The sequence below is a fragment of the Falco peregrinus genome, chromosome 2 (assembly GCF_023634155.1).
Source record: "Falco peregrinus isolate bFalPer1 chromosome 2, bFalPer1.pri, whole genome shotgun sequence".
NCBI classification, from domain to species: domain Eukaryota; kingdom Metazoa; phylum Chordata; class Aves; order Falconiformes; family Falconidae; genus Falco; species Falco peregrinus.
This window is the reverse complement of record NC_073722.1, coordinates 48,418,912-48,439,973: the sequence shown is the minus strand read 5'-3', so window position 1 is coordinate 48,439,973 and position 21,062 is coordinate 48,418,912. Positions and strand designations below refer to the sequence as shown.

General features: G+C 36.3%; 1 protein-coding gene across 5 annotated transcripts in view; it reads right to left on the bottom strand.

Moving 5' to 3' along the window:
* The window catches only part of RGS12 (regulator of G protein signaling 12), an 87,430-nt gene that overhangs the window by 46,398 nt on the left and 19,970 nt on the right, over positions 1-21,062 (bottom strand). For 4 of the 5 annotated variants that reach the window (XM_027790844.2, XM_005229811.4, XM_027790838.2 and 1 more), the window contains exon 3: positions 17,986-18,105. In XM_027790844.2, coding sequence (XP_027646645.1) covers positions 17,986-18,105 — 120 coding nt within the window. Of the gene's footprint in view, positions 1-7,983; positions 8,098-17,985; positions 18,106-21,062 lie in introns of those variants that run through there. The other variant, XM_055796491.1, reaches the window with a different exon arrangement.

Genomic DNA, 21,062 nt, shown 5'->3' with positions numbered 1-21,062 from the left:
CCATGCTTACCACCACTGGAGTCTCTTCAGGACAAAAATCTGATCTACTACACACATAAAGTTTGATTATTTGACGGAATTTAACACTTCACACATGTGTATTAAGAATGACCTATTAAAAAACATATGTATTAAAGAGCTATAAAATTGAACAGCTTCTGTATGTAGCCATTTCTGAAAGATGAGGAAGAAGGATAGGGTATAACCCCGTGACAGCTAGAGCTAATGCGGGGGAAAAAAAAAAAAAGTATTTAGGTATTTTATTCCAAATGACAGGACATAAATGTATTAATTTTGTGAATGTCCATATGAACTATCACCCAGAGATAAAATCTAATTGCATTCAACCCTCAAACCTTTCACAACCAGATAAGAACCAAATTCAGTTCTTTGAATTACCCTGACTTCCAAATTCATTTAGGAAAAAGCCCACAGTATATGGCAGGAGTCTGATTACCAAAAATTAAAAAATAAATCTAGCTTAGGAAAACTAAAATGTCTTCCAGTATATCTCCTTCATAGGAACTCTGCTTGCTCATCTAGCTGGATTATCAGCTGAGGTATACAGACACACACTCCACAAAGGTGGAGGATGCAACTCTCTTCCTCTAGACTTCAGGGCAAGCTCTTGATCCCTGTGATCCAAGTGAGGAGCTCAATGCCAGAGCTAGCAAGCTGAACAGTGGCTTCCCCATTATCATACACCATAAAAGGTGTTCTAGGTCTCTGTAAACTGGAAAATACTCCATCATATACTAAATAGCATAAAGTTCTGATTAAGAGAAAACATGTAAAATGTCTCTTTGTATCACCTGTCTTTGCTAGGCGGAAAAACCAGAAGGGCCCATGAGTTTTTTGATGTTGTGTTCAGGATCTACTTGCAAGAAATCTAAAAGAGTATTAGCTTACAATAATTATCAGGGAGAAAACTATTTTGTGAGTACTTCTCCCCCCTAAATAGAAATAAGACAACCTAGTATCTTGCACCAACAACAGGGTACACGGGGAGAGAGGGCATAAAGGAGTATAATTCATAAGCCTGAAACAGCCTGTATCTTCTAGCTTTCATGGTCCATAACCTGCTAGACGTGTGCTCCACTGCATGAAACTAGTCTCGTGGCATCTTTCAGTTAACAGAAACTCTTATCCAGAAAATCCACTTAGTTCCATTTTACATGTTCCATTTTAGATGGACCAGGTCCCAGCAACCAAAGTAAGTATTGCCAAAGTCTCCCAAACACCACCATGCAGAAAACCCCAAAATACCCCACCCATATCCCAAACATTACATTGTGCAAATAAATCCATGTGTACAGACTACCCAGACAACACAATAGAAAAATGTCCTTTTTCTCCACCTCAAGATTTGTCATTCAAGTCGAAGTCATGCTCAAGTACTTCAGTAGAACAAAGGGAAAGAAGGGGATACCAGGAGCCGTGACACACACTAGGAAATGCCAGGCCTTAGCAACAAAATAGAGCAACGTGAAATCATCTATGCTAAAAGAATGTGGGTGAGTGCCTTCCTGAGTCAAAAAAGCCTTGTCCATTTCCAGCTCCTTCTGAGATGCAGAGGGATAAAATCTATAATGAGAGTGAAGACTTATTCCTCTCTCCTACCCTAACAATGACAAAACCCCAGACTAAACAGAAACATTTTCTTCCTGGGCATCCAGAAAGGTTCAGAGAAAAAGGGATTAAAAATGACCTCTCTATGAGTCCTTTCTAAAGCACACTTTCTTCCAATACCAGCATCGACTTTTGCATCCAAGGAACTCTCTGACCACCATCTTCAGAATCTTACCGAAGTTAGACTTACCAAGCACAGTATCATACCACACACTATTGTACAAAAGCCCCTCTAATTAAGCCTTTCAGCTTGGAATAGCATACCTACTAGCTCCACCAACCTTCTAAACTGATTTTCTCATATGATTTCAATATACAAAATAAGTTTGGGAGACTTCTTGTGTTCTTTAAGAGATGAAGCACTGCAGATTTATAGACTGGATACAAATTGCCAACTTTCAAACATTCTGTCACTTAGCTCAGGGAAAGCCTATCACTCATTCGACTGTCTCCTTGCATCTAGCTTTGTTCAAACACCTTATTAAATCACCTGAAGCAACTTCTCCTTTTGCCAAGGTATGAATTACGAGCAGGTCCCTAGATCTTCAGTCACATTACTCCAGGACTTACATTACATACACATATTTTTATCCTTTTAAATTCATTACAGCATTAACATTGTACAAATGCCTTGAACTCCAGTGATCTCTGGGAGGAAGATCATATCTCAAAACATAGTATACACTGGTCTAACAATTTAAATAAAAAAAATAAAGCCATATTACTCAAATTATTGCTAGATTTTCCTTCTAATAAATAATCTCAAATGTACTTCCCACCTAAACACTAGAGTAGTATTAGAGTGTTTTTATCTTCATTTCAAAATATTATTGCAATTAATTTCATGATTTAGGATTTTATTGAGAAGCATGCACCTTCAGGATGCCACTTAAAGGAAAACTATTACATAATTTGTCTTTTCAGTTCTTTACCACCAAGGAAGTTCGTTTATAATAGCTATTACAAAAGTATTATAGATGTAAGCATTCCCAAGGAAAAGAAATACAGGACAAACACTGTACAATAATTTTACCAAACATATTCTTCTCTGAAGGTTAAATATTTTTGACAAAAATTTGAATCTATAAAAACAACACATGAACAGTAAATGATGTGACATTTGGAATTCCTTTAAGAAATAAATGTTCAACTTTTTACCCCAAACAAAACCAATCTTATCACACATAAACACGGTGCCTTAAATGCCAAATCCATGCCTAATATTTTTTTGATAAAGATATACACAAAATACATACAGTTTTACCTAAAGATGTAATATTGATATAGTGGTACAGAAAGCATATACAAAACACATTGCACAGAATTAAAAAATAGGCACATATTATAAGCATACTGATTTTTTTAGCTTTATGCATATTGGGCACTGCTCATAAATACATCTCAAAATCTGAATGTTAGTTGGTACAATAAGATTCCCCTTTCTCTGATAATAAAACCCAATTTTGCATTTACAAAGGAATTTTAACTCAAATACTTTAAAAGTAAAAAAGCTTAAAGGCTAAGCAAAAAGCATTCTGAAAATCTTAACATTCTTCTCTAATTTCTTGCCAATAACAATAGCCTCTTTAATTTCCCACTGCAACGATGCCTTGCCTTAGCTAAATATAATTCTTATCACTTACCCGCTCTTCGTAAGAAACAGCAGTTATTTTTCCTAACAGTACTCTTCCTAAATTCATCTTCACTTAATATGGAAAAAGCATTTCCTTAACACATCAGCTCCTCAAAGATTAAACTAAAAAAATCAACCCTGCTCCATGCCTGTACATGCCAGTAAAGTTTAAAGGCATTTCGTATGAAGTTCTATTTTACTCCCTTTATGTTACCCATAGCAACAGGCCAATGCAGGAAGCAGTGGCTCGTCAGGGATTCAGATTAGATCTCAATTATCTCTCACCAGAAAAGCTAGATCATTTTATATAAATCATGCTGATTGTATTTTAAAATGTTTCCTATAACAAATCAGGAAAATAAAATAACACTGAACTGTGTGACAGTCCTGTATTCAATAAAATAATTTCCAAGACAGTTTTCAGAAAAACACTAGTTAATCACCTAACATTAGTTATAGAAACATTCACATAGTAAACCACTATTTTCAGAGGTTTACATAATGCAAGCCAGAATACAGTAGGACCTCTAACGGTCTATTCTGCTTAACTTTTCAGTGGTTAATACTATAAATTGTATGTAAATATCTTCAGTATAAGGAAACCTGGCATATTTGGTTAAACCTAGAAGCAGCCCTTTGTCACTAAAGACAAAATTCTCCTTTCAGAAACCAGCTGGTATTCTGCCCTTCCTTCCTCACTACCCGAGCCTGTACTCAACTGATGTCAAGACAGTTCTGTGCACAGCACCTTAGGAACAGAGAGCAAAATAGGCTACTTGTAATGTAAGAGGGAAGTGCTATTAACTTGCCTGTGACAGCACTGTCTTCAAGAGACTGTATATGGCAAGTATAGGATTTCATGAAGTTTGCTGCTATTCACAAGTAAACAGCGATAGTACCTAAACCATTCACTGCTGTTATTTTTTAAGCAATCAGAATACAATTTTCTGCTAAAAATAAACACCATAAATGCAAACTGGGAATTATTAGTGGGCATTTTTATGCTAGTGAGATGTCTTTAAAGCCAAGGTGGACTTACTAGTAGTAGTAGTTTAGGAAAAAGTAATCTTCTCCCTTGTTCAGTGCAGCATGTATTCCGCACCTCCATACAGTTCCTACATTGAGCCCCTAATACAAAAACAACCCTATGAAGAAGGCAAATATTACTCTGAAGTTATATAGAGAGAAAATGAGGCAAAAAGAAGTTAAGAGCCTTTACTCAAGATCTCATGGTCAGACTGCCTTGCAAAAGACAGTCCAAGTCTGCACATCTTACCATTTTTGGATTTAGGATGAAGAGACTTGGTTAACAGAAAAATTCAATCTTCAATTTAGAGTGATCAGAGAAGAAATTTTAAGCTAATTACAGGTGAAAATGGAGGAGGTATACTTTAACAAGCATTCCAGAGACATAAGAAAATTGGTGCAATGGACAAAGTTCCTTTTATGGTTGGTTATCTGTTTGAATAGGCACACCACTGCACTTTTGAACGCTGTCTTCTATAAGTACTTAACACCATAAAGAAATGCAATGGAAACAAACGGGTGCGTAGACAGGAAGGAATGTGTTTTAGAAATTACACCCTCTATTATTTTAGGACTTAAGAAGCAAATGCCCTACAATACTTGCACAGAAGAACAGTTTTACTATCTGTGGGTAAGCATTAAAAACTTACAATTTAATAAAGCAAAAATACCAGAGGTGTTTAAATACAGCGTTTTGCTTGATGCTAAACCAAGTGGGATGCAGAATGTATTTTCACTGTCAATAGTTTAACCTAACAGCAACACCATTACAAATATGCAGGTGACCAGGTACATAATAATCCTTACATTGTATAAGTAAAAGCGCAAATGGATCAGAAATGCCTGGAGAACTTTCCTGTGTTACCTCTTAGGGGTAACACAAAAAAGGACTTTTATCAATAGTATTTACTTAACCCTTAACCCAAGTCCTTCAGGAATCACCTAGAAAGACCCAATGTACTAGCAGAGTTTTAGCACATAAGCATGTTACTTGCAAGAACACACGAATGATCAAGAGAAAAATAACCCCACATGCAATGGGATGTAGCTGCAAGACTAGCAGCTCAACAGAGCAACTGTAGTGAACGTTGTTAGGAACACTGTGTGTGGGCAATGTTTTATACATTCTAGGCACTCGTATTTGGCATTATAAACCCAATAATCCCTTAGTTTAAACAGACCTTTAGAGTTGTTGATTTTATTTCATTGAACTAAGCACTGCACGTTCACATTTTTTCCATACAGTGACTCTACCAGCACTGCAAATGAGCTCTACCAATTAGACAGTACCAGTTAATAATAATAATGGCTACGAAATATCACGTGACTCTGCAAGCCCTTTAAAAAATTCATATCCCTCCACATTTTCACAGGTTATTTCTAGCAGCTGCCAGATTCAAAATCTTGTGATTTTGTATACCATATTTGTAAACCAGGCAGGCAACTCAAAGTTCAAAGGTCAAAAACAGAAGGAATGTTAATTTGCAAAGCTATTAATGGAAAGTGTTAAAATACGGCACAACAGCTTTAAAAACCTTTTTCAGATATACCAAAGACAACATTTGTAAACCCACATCCATCTGCTCAGAAGCCAAACTGTGGGAAGGGGTAGAGACCCCAGATATGGTTGATCTGTTTTTCTCTTCTACCCTTCCTCCACTTCCTGCTCATATTTTCTTTTGTACGTTTGCAGAGCAGAAAAAGCTGAAGAGAAAGACAGAATGACAGGAAGTCTGGGTAAGTTTTAACTTGTCAAAAGATGAATAGGATTTAATATATCCTTGATTCCTAAAAGAAGGAGACACACACAAAAAACGCCAGGCAACTAGAAAGAGACAATCCCCTGGACCAGCTCCGTCACACAAATTCCTTAAGTAAATTTGACATTGGCAGAATACACCATTAAAAATCTTACATATCAAGTACTTATTTATCTCATATTAAAGAAATTAAAAACTACTTGCATGAAAGCCAGGGAAAAAATATCTGTAAGAATACGATTTAGCTCACTGACCCTAGTTACTGAAATAAAAAGACAGAGTATCAAAAAGCCTACACACAAATTAAGGGAACTTTGCTAGAAAATATGAGGGGTTTTCCTAATTCTCCAAATTTTCTATAACCGGTCTAGATATATCTTTTGTCAATGATCTGTCAGCTAGTCAACAATAAACAGCCCCCATATTTGCTACTGACTAAAAGAGGGAAGAGTCTCTAAAATTTACAACATTGTGGTTTACCGATTTTAAAGATAAAAGTCCTTCCTATTCCAAGGCAATATTAACAAAAAAATATTTTCAAGCCAAACTATTTGGAATTTTTTCGTGTATAAATAACTGAAATACAAGCTGCCTTGTCAAATACGAAGAGTTCCCATACAGTAAATTCAGGGAAGGGAAGGGAAGGGAAAGGACGCAAACTGCTGTTCTGAGTGCCCCCTGCTGTCTGCTGACACTTCTCAGACTCGTGTACAAGTTTCAAAGTGTTAAGTTCAGGAAGATCTGCCATCCAGAAAGCTACTCTAAAAACAAATATTTGGTTTTGAAAGCTGTATTGTAAACTTCGAAAAATACTTCTTTAGAGCCCGACTCCAAACTGCTAACAAAACCCACACTTTTTCAAAAATGTTTTTCAATAGTTACTATTTTTTCCCTTCTGTTCATAGGCATTTTAAGACAACTGAATTCTCTCCACTAATCAAAACAAGCAGAAACAGCATAACTTGCACATCCAGATGGAAGGTGACTTGCAACCCAATTGTAAATTAAAATTAAATTACATATTAAGGAGGATATGATTAAGTGACAGATCACTGAAACACATTAAGTCGCTTCTGAATTTCCTATACTGCAAATGGAGCCTCTAAGAACCAATAGATTTTGATGAAATCAGTATAAATCTGAGCATGAAAGCTACTAATTTTTAAGGAAACAATGCATACACATCTTCCTAAGCCTTACAATTGTTTCTTTCCTCTTTCATATTAAAAACTGATACTTTTGCTGCGATACTTTTAGCATTTAAGACAATTAAACTCTGGAACATATAAAGAATAAGACTATAATGTCAAAATTGGATAATACAGCTAGGACGACCTTTACTTATAAAATATGTGTTTTCTGAGCAACAAGAAACTAGAACTGATCTGAAGTCTCTACACCTCAAAAATTCTGTATTCTAGAAATACTTCTCATTTATTTTCAGTTATTTTAATAACTCATACCATCTGGATTCTGCTTTATTGGATAAAAATCCAGCTGGAAGAAAAAAAAACAATTTAGCTGCACAACTTAAACACTGTAACAATTACAAGATAACTTGTAACTATAACATGATATTCTTACTTTACGGAAATACACGTGCAAGTTTAGAGAAAATTAAGTGAAAGAAAACTTAATTAGAGAAGTATCTGTATATCTACTATACTCACTCCACATTTTAAAAACAATGCAATGCTAAAGAGAGATTTGAAACATGTCTTTAAAAAGGTGTATTCTTAATTTCATTACAGAGCTTATACAGAAAGTCAACTGAAATACTTATACTTACAAACTTTGTCTCTTTAAAAACCTCATTGAATCCTTAGAAGCATTATTTACCATATTTCACTGCAAGGTTTCTTAGCTCGGATGACTACTCATTAAACTATATTCCTGTTTTCTGTTCACTTTAGACAAATAAAACTTCATACTTACAGACACTTGACTATCAGTAAAAGTTTTCTCCATGTATAAATAGTTTAATAGCTCATTGTTAAGAAACAGTGCCTTCAACTTTATGATTATGCTCTTTCTGAACACATATTTACTTCTTCCAGAGTCCAGTAAAAAAATGAGGCTTCTCTGCCTGTTGCCCTATCAACACCTCTCCCATTCTCCTCCCTCCCCAGCACATTCTCCGCCCTCAATACTGGTTCTGTATCTTCTCATCAAAAGGAACAGGCAGCTTTTAAAATGGTGTTTAGGCAGGTCCTGTGTAACAATAAAGCTTCTGTAAAGACAACAGCATGCTGCTGAGGAATCTGCTAATGTAAAATGCATTTGGTAAGGGCCTACAGGACTCAGTCTTAAACATTTGTCCAAACTTGTTTAAGCATTGAGTCAACATTGTTTTCTCCTCCAAAGTATTGTATTTTTTAGTACATTCCCCTTTGATGAGTACACTATCTGAATGAAGCAGGTCACCAATCCCTATTAAAAATACTTAAAATATAATCTATAAATACTTTAAAAAAATATTGTTAAAACTTGTAAGACTCACGGCAAATTTCTTTTGGTTCCTGGCATGTAGGTACGTGTCTCAGTATGACTACAATCACATGTATGCATATTATGCAATGTATCTCATCCTACCAAAATGCTCTGTGTTCTTTTGAGTAAGCAGGGCATTGGCATTTACAAGGATTGTGTTCCAAGTGAAACATGATTCTCATAATTTTCAATACCACACCTACTCTCCAGATAAACCAGCAATATTTGTGTATTTTCAGAAAGAAATGCACACTTTCTGCCCAACAAATAATGCTTAAATACCATCCTTCTGCAGTTTCTCAGTCCAAAGAGAAGCAGAGGATGGGATCTTTACTGTCTTTTTTAAGTATTAGAAGAACAGATTAAATGTTTTGATGATTTAATACTGAATAAAAAGCAGTAGCTCAACTAATAGAAGCTCCACAGGTGATTTTTTTTTTTTTTTTTAACTTCACTAGCCTGAAGAAGCCATGAGGACAGTGAAAATTAAATGGTGCCAATTCCTAGCCAAAATCCCAGCAGTTTAAACATGAAGACAGGGTCAGAAACCATTCACAAACAGCTACAGTGCTATATTTGTATCATATGTATTCCGTGATTATACTCTAGAAATAGCAATTCAGTTCATTCAATAAGGCCTTAGTACATTTCCTAACATTGACCAAGTCTCACTCACAGAGGAAAAAATCCCTCCTTACCCCCATTAGCTAGCATGTCACATGACAAAAAGACATACCAGGTAACAAGAAGAGCAGCCAAGGGAGAGCAGGAACAGGGAGGCATGAAACCAGTTACCCTGTTCCTCGTTCCCACCCAGGAATTGCATGGGCAATAGGTTTTGCAGCAGAACCACTAACCAGGCAACCTGCAGGTACCCTCTCCCTCAGACAGCTGCAGGACAGACAGTAAAAACTCCCAGAGCCACAGCAGTTACACCACGCTAGGAGACACTATGGTCAGCCAGCCCTTTACTGCACAAATAAACAAGCTTACACCAAGTGAATGGTAACACCGTTTCCTGTACTGAGAGCACAATCCATAACCCCACAGTTAAGGAGAAGCAATGACCATCACTATGTCTAAGGACATAGGTTTATCAAACCCAGTATTGTGTTTTCAGTAGTGGCCATACATGGATGTCTACCAACGAGTAGCACTGGGCAACACTTAGGATATTTCCCTGATTACATTCTCCCAGACCCCAGATAGTTTTAGTTCAGGACATTTCCTGAACCTGGTGTGGCTTGTGTCCTTAATAATCCCCAGTGGCTCTCTTTTCCCAATACTTGTCCACTTTCCCCCTAGGACATGCAAATTTTTTGCATCTACAACACTCAGTGGTGAGGCATCCCACAGACAGACTCACCTCCTGCATGAACAATTGTGTTCCTCTGTTTGTTTTGCTCCTGGCTTCAGCTGCCTTTAATTAATGGTGCTGTCTTCTTGTCCCGAAGGAGAAGGTGAGCAGTCAATCCCAACTACTTTTCTATGCCACCCATGATTTTGTACTCTTTCTTATGCCTTTCTGAACTTCTACTTTTCTTTTTCCTTTTCTACTTCTAATATAACATATTTGAAATAAAGAGAGCAGGCGCAGGCAAATCACAGATATGTGTAATGGAATCCTTAGGGGGTTTTTTCCTCTATTCCTTCCCCAGTAATTCACAATGCAGGATTTGTTTCATTGCTACTGTACTGTGCTGACATTTTCATGGACTCTCCCTTATAACTCAAAGACCTCACTTCTGAGAAGAAACAGCTCAGAGATACATATATATATATATATATCATTTGATGTATGAAGCCAGGGCTGTTTTGCTTCATTTGCATTGCTTTACATTTATCTGCATACATTTTCATCTGCCATTTTGTTTGTCCAGTCATTTAGTCTTATAAAAGCAGGCTGCTCTCATTTTCAGAGACTGCTCTTGTCCTTATTACCTTGAGTAACTTCGCCTCACTGCTCACCTTCTTGGGAGGAGCCAAGATGCTCTTAAATCAGGCATAAGGTAAGAAACCGAAGCAAGGGCCAGGCTTACACAGCAAATAACTCTGCATTTCAGCAACAGACCCCAGTGCAGTAAGGTATTATTCTGACTTAATGTCATGTACCTCATGAATTAGAGCCGGAAGAGCAAACAGTTTCAGTTCAAAGAGAGTAAGCCCAATTTTAAACAAATGCTAGGTACCAAAGGTTATAGAGAAAGGCACCTGAGAGGTTGCCCGTCTACCAAGAGTCCCAGTTCTGTGATCATTGACTGTTTCTTCACTACTGAAGGAAACCAGAACCAAAATAATAGAGCCAAAACCAAGGTCTGATACCTTCATATTGCTGAACTAAGGGATATGACCCCTCTGTAGCTTCAGGTTGTTACTTTAACTTGGCTACCTTGGCTGATCCTTGTAGTTTCATAAATGTGACTCCATCAGGTACGTTGACAGCTTATGAATTCACCTGCATCTGGCAGTACTGGCTACTGACAAGAAGTAAGGCGTACTGCCTGAGGATTTAGGAAGAATACACATTCCTAACTAGTCCCTGAAAGCATATGCTGTGCTCTGGTTCTGTGACAGAAATTGGCTTGATTTGGACAGCCAAGCCCAGAGGCAGTAAGGCTTGGACACCACTTGAGTGGCAGGGTCAGACAACGTGCTGACTGCTTCCTCTGGGAGAAATTTCTCCATACAGTGGCAAATGTCTGCACATATGGGGACTGAATTCCCTATGGAATCCATCCTAGGCAACACAGGCCTTCTTCTCAGGCACCAAAGTATGGGATGAGCACTACCATGATAAGCATTGCCACATGCACCTAACAAAGGAAGTAGAGATGTAATCCAGCTCTCGGCACATTCTCTGACTACTCCACTTTTTATATGCAAATTTACATGGCAAATTTCTCCATAATACGAAATAAACAAAATAACCCAAAAGCAGGAGAAAACAGTAAACAGTAAAATTACTTAAGTATGGTCATCTTACCAATTGCAATAACAGAAAATAAATCCCATTATTCTCACTGTCTGCAAAAATACCACACAGTCTAACATTCTGGATTGTATCTAGAGGTAAGTGTCTCCAATTCACAATAAAGACGTTACACACAACTGTACTCATCTGTTGACCAATCCACCTCTGTCAGATACTCTACGAAACAGTGTGAAGAGCATAAGAACTTTCAATGATAAAGTCTATAATTGTAAGAAAAACTTAAAAGCATATATCCGTAACTTTTAAAAATTATGGTTCAGTATAAAGTACCAGCTTAACATTAATCCTAGTGCACAATCTGTGAAAATAATAAATATATACCACTGGCATGATCTTTTCCTTATTTAGGGAGTAACAATGGATATAACTAAAGTACCTGATAAGATCACACATGCCAAAGTAAAAGCCTGAAGATGATCTTCTAGACTATGCTGAAAAGAGTTTTAAATTCTTAATAGAGCAGTCTAGAGAACAAAATCTGAAAAAATTATGTTCTTGGAAGACATACTAAGAATGATGACAGAAAAAAAAAGAAAAGACTGAGGGATAACAGGGATAACATAGGCATCATCCAGAACCAGATGATGGCAACCTAGACACACACTGGCTATATCTGTACTAGGCAAATAAAGAGTGCCATAAGCTATTTTCAAAGACAGCTGGTGCTTTCTGGCCACTCTCCCAACCTCCTACCAATCAAGTTGGTTGCATCTGAACTGCCCGCTGGGCACAGTGATGCCAGTTATTAGGGCTAACTACTAAACCATGTCTGAAATCACTTGAGAAAATATGCTAGTTAGCCCAGGATGAAGCCACATAAATGACAACTCTAACAACGTGACAATGGGAACATTGCAAACCCCTGCCTACCAGGACTGTAACAGTCAAAGGTCTGAATAGAGCAGAAGAATGCCTGGCAGAAAGCACTGGATGCTTTCAAAGCCTTACTGGTCCGCTCCATGACTACGTACACTACAGTAACTGAAGGTAAAGAAATCAACATTTAATGTCATGACCAACTTACACTATTTAAAGCTATGTATTATAGTTCAGCAAGCAGGTTTGAGCTATTATATATTATAGCGAGTGACTGCAAAAATCACTAACTGCTCATCTTACACTGTCCTGTTTTAAAAGCTGACCCCAGGTGGCACACTCCAAGAAACGGATCTGTCCTTCACTGCTACTCCACCAAGCAACATCAGACAGGTCTAGCTAAAGGAAAAAAGAAACAAAGAACCTAAGCTGTGGTCACAGATCCAAAACAGCAGTGTTAGGCACTGGACTATCCATATCTACATATATCTATATCAGAATATCCATATATGAGACAACAGTAGCCCCATAAGAACTCTATTAGTAGCATGCTAAAATTCCAGATCTACCTTTTACATACAAAAATGGAGATTTTATTCTGGCATGCAGGTTTTATTTCACAACTCGCCTTTTCACCACCTTCATGAAAGCAGACAGCAAACCTATCAATTGGTCAGTTACATCTTAGACAAAAATTAGGACAAAATACATGCAAAAGACACAATACGTAGTACATGGTGAAACCTGTGTACACTGGCAGCCCATGGCAAGTTAGCATAGCTTAAAACAAACCTAGTAAAACCTAAGACAAAAATACACATTTTTTTCAAATTTAAATTCACAATTATAAGCTGAGAATGAAGAGGCTTCTTGATTTAAATAATGAAATTATCCTAGCCATAGTGGTGGTGGTGTGGCCATCGTGATGATCTAAGAACATCAGTAAGACAAACTCTGCAGGGAGAGTTAATACTTTTTATTAGATCAACTGACAGGGTGAGAAAAGTTTGGGGCATGTTTAGCTCTTCTTGTCTGATTTTCCTAGTATACTAGTTGCTCTAATACAAGCTATAATCTCCCAGTGTAAGCTTTGTCTGATTATTTAAATCAGTCAAAGACAGGTACCCACTTAAAAACTCATTATTAAGTCAAATGAGCATTTAGGGGTTTTTGCCACCCACAGATGCCAAAGCTAACATCCAGCAGAGACATGTCATTCATTAGTATAAAAACCTCATACCAGAGAGATCTGTTGTATGCTTTCAATTAGCAGATGAAATACAAAAAAGTTGCTTCAGTGGAATTAACAAAATAGAAAAAAAAATCAAGCATTATTATCGATAATAACAGCTAATAATACTGCATTATTAATGGTTACAATTAAGATAGAACATTCTAACAAAGTCCTCACACTGATTTTTAAAAGGAATATATGATACATTCCAACTTTGAAAACACTACTGAACTCTAGAAATTTGATCCAACAAATGTTCTTTTTCATAAAGGATACCGCTTTAAGGTTTCCAAATCAGAATGAAGACAAGAAAATCAGCAACAGCCATCTTTTTTGTCCTGATATTTAGTTAAAAGAATTGAAGTCTTTATTTTTTAAACAATTTCTACATTAAAAGATTACTTACCAATACTCAAAGAGCTTGGCACTTTTTTGCCATCACGGTCACTCATGATGCTATTCTGCCCCACTTTTAAATACAGACAAATACCAGAAGTACAAGTGCCACAATGATTTTCAAGAACAGTTTTGAATGTTCTCCTTGGCAAGGAGGAACATAAACTTACTGACTTCAAGGGAATACTGCAAGGGTCCCCCATATTTACAGACCTCAAGAAAAATTAAAATTTTAATGGAATGAGCTACAGTTGAAAATATTACGGAATCTGATTCCAAAACGGCTGATGAGTAAAAGGATTACTCTGTTTCACGTAAATTTTTACAAAAGCAGTGTTCTAGTCTCTGCAGTCTCATAGAATCACTTTTAATGTGTTTACCAATCTATAACCAGCCTCTTTGCTAGGACAGAATTGTGCAAGAGGACGAGAGTAATGGCACTTACCTACAGAGGAAAAAAGTAGGAAGAAAGATAGGATCATATGCTCTCATTAGTCCAAATATTAAATAATCCTAAATCATGGCAAGTTCCATTTAGCTTAAGCTACACCTTGCAAATATGAACCAGAAAAAAAGCTATAAAGTAAAACTCGTGGAAATCACAGAATTTTAACATAGTTGTTAATGGACACTATTTCATAACAACAAATTATTTTTTATTAATACAAATTAATATTTTTTATTACTGCATACAAAAAAGGAATCTGTTCTTAATAAAAACAGTTTTCTTGTAATTTAATAAAGAAAAATTTCTAAATACATTTCTTGTGAAAACAACATAATTAAGGCATATCCTAGACATGCTAATTTTCTGGATTCAGTTCCAATTTACAAGATAATTGTATTCAGCCCTGGTGTGAACAAGCACAGTTTCCACAGTTCAGGCAGAACTGTGTCTTTTTTATTTTGTGAGACAATTTCCATAGCATAACTGCATCCATTAATTTTGCACTGTCATCCTACTTTAATCCCTGCAGATTTAAAATAATCCTGTATACAGGTTCTATTAGTAAAAGCAGCACCTAGAGGTTAATTCTACGAACTTGTCTGTTTTCTTCTGTGTGTCATACAGCTTCTGCAGGTAAGAGGAAAATGCTTGAGGAGGGGCCAGCTATAACATTACAGCTAATTCTAACCTTATAATAATATTGTCTGTGTATGTAGAGGCAGCCATAATCTAACAATTTAAAAGAAAAAGTGAAATATTCTCTTGCAATATTTTTATTAAAATTAAAATATATTTTTAGATATATTTACTTCGATAGATTAAAAAAAAAATAATCACCAAACCGCAAAGAAATCACGCCACCTTATGGCAGAAGACAGCAAAACTGACACTTGGTATTTCACACACTACAGCTCCACAGACGAGAGGAGCAAGTTCATACTTTCACAAAAAATCCAAATACAGCCTTGTTTAGACCCATAAGCAAATGAAGAGTGTTCAGCATATGCCCATAAAAGAAAGTGCAAGGAACCTGCTTACACTGCTCAATTTAGAACACCAAGTTGGATGCTAACAGGTATCAAACCCACAAGATCAGAGAAGCATATTCATTTTCAAACTTCACGTTTTGGGTTACGTTATCCATTCTGCTAAGGTAACTGGAAAGAACAAAAAAGCAACCAAGCAGCCTATGTAATATGTTCAGAATCATTATTCCAAAGGTGGAGTCTCTTAAGAATTTCCTGGTATTGTTATCTCCTCTTCCAGCAACTTTAAATAGATGGCCTGAAATAATCTTAACATGTACTGACACCATGGTGTTCCACTATACTTAGTGTAATAGTACTTGGGAGAAGTGCTGCAGTAGCAATGTTAAAGTTAGAACCAAAATCAAAACACCTCAACACTATTTTACTTTGACTTAAGAAGTTTTTGAAATTCTTCTCTGGGTTGGTATTTCTCCCGGTGGCTAGGATATCATTCTCTTATGGCATGCAAAGGGGAGGGGGGGTGGGGGAGTGGGAAAGAGCTTTCCAAGTGAAAAGAAGCAATCAACAGAGAGCGGTCCACACCCAAATAGCCACATGTAGTTAGTAAGGGCATTCATCCAAACACAGATTTCAATACAGATTGTTTCTTTGTCCAATTCATATGGTGACCTAGAATGTAAATTTCCCTATCCAAAGTAACAGCTTTAACAACTACTACACTGTGTAACCCAGAGAGCCTCTCAATCCCTCCTGCTGGTGCTACTCAAATTGTATACGCTACCATACCAACTAAGACATGAGAGAAAAATTGACTTTTTAGGCCAGTAACCATGCCATTGTTCTGAAATTAACAAAGTACCAAGTCCCTATTTTAATGAATCTTTATGCAATGTAAAACACCTCCAACAACAGAAATAAAATTATATCCTTGGTGTTTAAAATTCTCAAAATATGAGATGTGCATATAAATCTGTATGAAATTTCAATCCAGAAGAACATGGTGTGAACCGTGTTTTTTCTATTGCACATGCCTAGTGCTAGTAATTCTAGGCTCCTAGATATTGACAAGATTCTCTCTTACTGTGACCAGAAATTCTGTCATAATTGGTAATATATACTAGCAAGCTTTTTTAATTTAGAAGAAATCATAGTTTCCCAGTTAAGAAAGATTTAGCGAGATAGTTCCCAAACAGCTTTATCCAGAAGATCTTGCTCTGTTTCTTAAAGTTATGCACTTACTGTATTAAAGTTATGAATGCAAAGAAATGAAAAAGTATTTTCCATTATTAGAAAAAAAAATAAAGAGACACTTAAAAGCTTCAGGTAACAAAATAGAAATAGACCACAATTAAAAAACATCCTTTAAGACATCTGAGAAGCAATCACAGTTCCTACCTGCATTCCCTAAGCACACCAGAAGCTCCTTCCATATATTGTTCCCTAAAAATCCAGTGCACTAAGCTCCGCTTTCCTTTAATTCCAAGTCAGTAAAATGCCATTCTTCCTACATTTTCCCACGAAAGGAAACTCAGAATATCTCCTTTCCTCCTCCCATCTCAAATGCTTTTTAAACACCTCCTTCCCATTTAGAGGAATCAGTGTGCCACATTCCCTCCCATGCTGAAGAGCAGTGTAATATGTATTACACGGTTCTTGTGCCAAAAGCTCTGCACATATTTTTATTTCTCCCCAACCACAAACCTTCTTTCAGATAAGCATCATAAAAGGACAAGGGAAAAACCCTCCATTCACCTTCACATTACTATGGGTCAGGTTTTCCCAAGGAAGCACACTAGAACAGAAGATATAATGAAGCCATAATCCTACAGCTGGTTGAGGAAGGCTCTTAGCAAAGCAGGCAGAACAGCTTTTAAAATTCAGATGACTTTTTATTCCTTGTTTCCACCAAAATCAATAAGGTTTGGCCACTGAGAACCAGGCATCAGCTGATGTTTTATACCAGATGTGAAATAGCATTATTACATTACACTCAGAAAGACTCAAAATCAACATAACCAATGACCAACACCAAGTTCATTAGGCATTCCCTTTTCTCAGCTGTTGACATATAAGGAGGAAATTTAAGTATTTTAAAAAAATTTTCCATACGCAGTAAGCTACATTCCTTAGGAAGTTATGTAAAGAACCTGGTCTAGCAACAAATTTCACCTCTTGAAACATTCTCAATGCAATGATCATCAGCTGAATGAAAAGAAGAACATCATGAGAACTTGATTTTTTGTACAATATCATGATACAATGGTTTCGAAGATATGATGAACATTTTGTTCAGTCAAACTGTATTGTTTTACTTTACGTGACCAGCTGTGATGGGTAAGTCAAGATTCTCCACAGAAAGAATGGCCACTGCTGGCAGCAATATCAACTATTAAAGAAACACTGAAAGAGTCAGGTGATGCCCAAAATTTGTATTCCCCTCACATAAATGTCATATGATGATTAGTAACTTTATTACATTACAGATACCGCTTGCTTTCTTTCACTAATGATCAGCATTAACTACTGTAAATTCCTAAGACTCAATTCTAAGTTTTAAGTGAAAGTTATTTACCTCAAGGTCATCCAGAGAACGAGTAATACTAAATCGCTTAGATCTTCCAAATGATCTTCGAACCAAAGAACGCGGGGGAGGAGCCTGACTTAATCCCATTGGATGTCCAAATTTTGCACCCTAAACAAAACATAAAATACATATTATTGTTTTACTTCTTTAATTTAATACATGGCTGATCACAGCAACAGCACCTGAATTTTAAGCATTGGTAGGTACAGAATTCCAAGGAGATGGATTTGCAAACCTGTAACAGGACCACAACTTCAACACAAGTTTGTCACTTGCCATGCTCCTGTAAAATCATTTATTAAAATCATTAATATTTACTTTTCCGGTCTCAAGTGAAATATCATAAATATTCAGCATTAAGTTACTGTATAAACATGAGTCATCAGTTAGGCTGCTAAAATGTACACATGCAACATGTCAGTATTAGTAGACAGAGCTTAATTAAAAGCAAAACATACTAGCTCTTTAATGTCTTAACTGGAAAACATTTACAATGACAAAATATTTGTTCCTTCTATAGGAAATCATCATCCTAGAAATCATCTTGCCCAGCTTCTGTTGGAATCTTTCTTCACACTTTTAAATTTATTTTATTTTTTAATTAAAAGGCTTCCTACTGGGAAGTCCAACTTTTTAAATCACACAGTACAAAATGTAGGCCCTTTTGTTCTGGGGAAAGAAACCACCTGGATGTTCCATGACTAGAACCGGTGCTGTAATAATTAAATCTAATGGCTTTCTCTCTTCCCCATAATAAGTCTCTCCCTCCTTACAAAGTCACCAGATGTCAGTTAAGCTACAACAGCTCAGCACGTACATATCTAGTTTATGCCAAACGGCAGAGTGTAAGCTTAAACCTAAGAGTAGGCACACAGTCAGTGACTGGTGCTAAGCAGATGTACATAAACCAACCACATTATGAAAACTTGTGATTATGTGCCTAGAATTTTGGATTCCTTTCACTGTAACAGTCCATGTTGGGAAAATTCCTCCCTGTCTGATGCTTTTTCACTTTGGAAAACAGCAGAGTTTAATTCAGAATAAGTTTTCCTCTATTTCATTTCAGCATCCTTCTTCATCACAGTAAGCTTAAAAATATATTTTTTAGTACTTTTATAATTGCTTATTGGCAGCTTTGTAGTATTTATTATATTTTATATTTGTATTTGTTTCTTCCTTTCGGCAAGTTGCTGTGCTCTCAATTCTGAACTGTTTTAGTATCCCTTTGATCACTTGTTTGAAAGTCTATACACATCACATTAACCAAAATAAAATCATAAATTTCAATTTTTATAACCTTATACTAACAACCACTCACCCAAAGTAGAGAACATCAACAACATTATACAGCTTCCTTACTGCAATAAAATGAAAGGTATCCAACAGATGTCTGCCTGTTTGCTTATTCCCATGGATTTAGCACTATTCTTTACCAATAGGGCTCTGTCACCAGTATTCACAACTGACTGTTTACAAGCTCATAGAAATCTCAAGATGTAAGACAGCATACAGGAATCTGGATCTAAAGTATGTTGCAGGGTTCATCACTGCAACAAGCTGAGACTCCAACTTCTTCATTTAGTATTAGAAGTGATTCATTTTTACATGCAGTCTCCTTCCCCCCAGTTTTCAATTTAGTAAGGGGTTTTTTATTGGCAGAAAAGAAAACTGAGTGGATTCTACCAAGGTAAACTGGAAATCTGGCAAATGGACAATAGCTTCTAAGGTTTTTGAAAGAGCATTTAAAAGTGCAGTATAAACAAGCTAAGAAGGCTTTTGCTAAAATGATCGACTAAATGTGAAGACAGGCAGGTTGTTCTCTGTGAATGTTCACAGATAGCACCCACTGGAATGATAGTTCCTGTCTTTTTGAGCAACTTCTAAAATCATCTGTTCATCCAGGCAGGTACCACTGAGGTGGTTCACACTCAGCTCATACCTTACAGTCACTGCAGTCTTTCCTGTCTAAACTGAAGGCTTACACCTAATGCAGTAATCCGTGTCAAACTATGAACTCCACATTATCCAGTATATGTTTAAATAGTGGAGATCGCCATACACAATTCTGGGAAACTAAGATACACAACTATAAAATATACACTCAAAAAAGTTTTGAAATGGTAACATTACAAATTGAAGAAAAAGGAACAAACTGCCTGAAGACAAATCTAGTTAGACTGCACTGAGAAGCAGACTCTAGATAGGATTAATTATCACCAGATGCCCCATTTTAGAATTAAATACTGCTTACCTATTTGTGGTCAGAAACATAAGAAAGAGAAAGGAGGGTGGACAAAAAACAGTTGTAAATTGTGTGGTAGTGGAAAAGAGAACAGTAGATTAGTATCCAATCAAAATTTTTATCTACAGTTTTTGACATTCTTATACAAAACTCACCACTGAGCCCTGGACAGAATGATAAAGATAAGTGCAGGAGAAAAAAAAAAAAATATGTGAGAATAAAACAGTGCTTAAAGAAACCATTACAAAATGTAAAAATTCACATTTCCCCAACTTATCTGGTTAACAATTGCAATTAGGAAAAGGTTTTCAACTGACAAAAATCTCTTCCTTGCTCTGAAGAATCAAATTAATAATCTAGGAAATTAAAGAAGACATTCACAAACTATTCCATTTCCTGGTAACAATGCTAATTTCATCTTTTCTTGACTCTATTCCAGATATTCAGACTATGAAGGCAGATCTTCTGTAGATCAATTTTAAAAAATTGCCTTGCATACACATACAAATACAGAATCATGTAGCTTAGGCAAATAGCAGCAGCATTTTGGCAAGTGTTCTTCATAGGACTCTGAAGAGCTGGAAATAAAAGCATCCATGACCTGAAGAGAGAGCAGCCATTGAAGCTAGAACGTACTAATCAGTATGGGTAAAGCAATCCACGGTATTTGAGCAAGAGAGATTGCTAGTGCAATGACTGATATAAATGTAAATTTTGTGGTCTGTTAAAGAAATTCTCTTACTTCTGAAAGTCTTTATTACACTATTGAAGACATATTAAAAAACATTAAATGAACCTAAAAAAATTCAAAATGGTACACTGT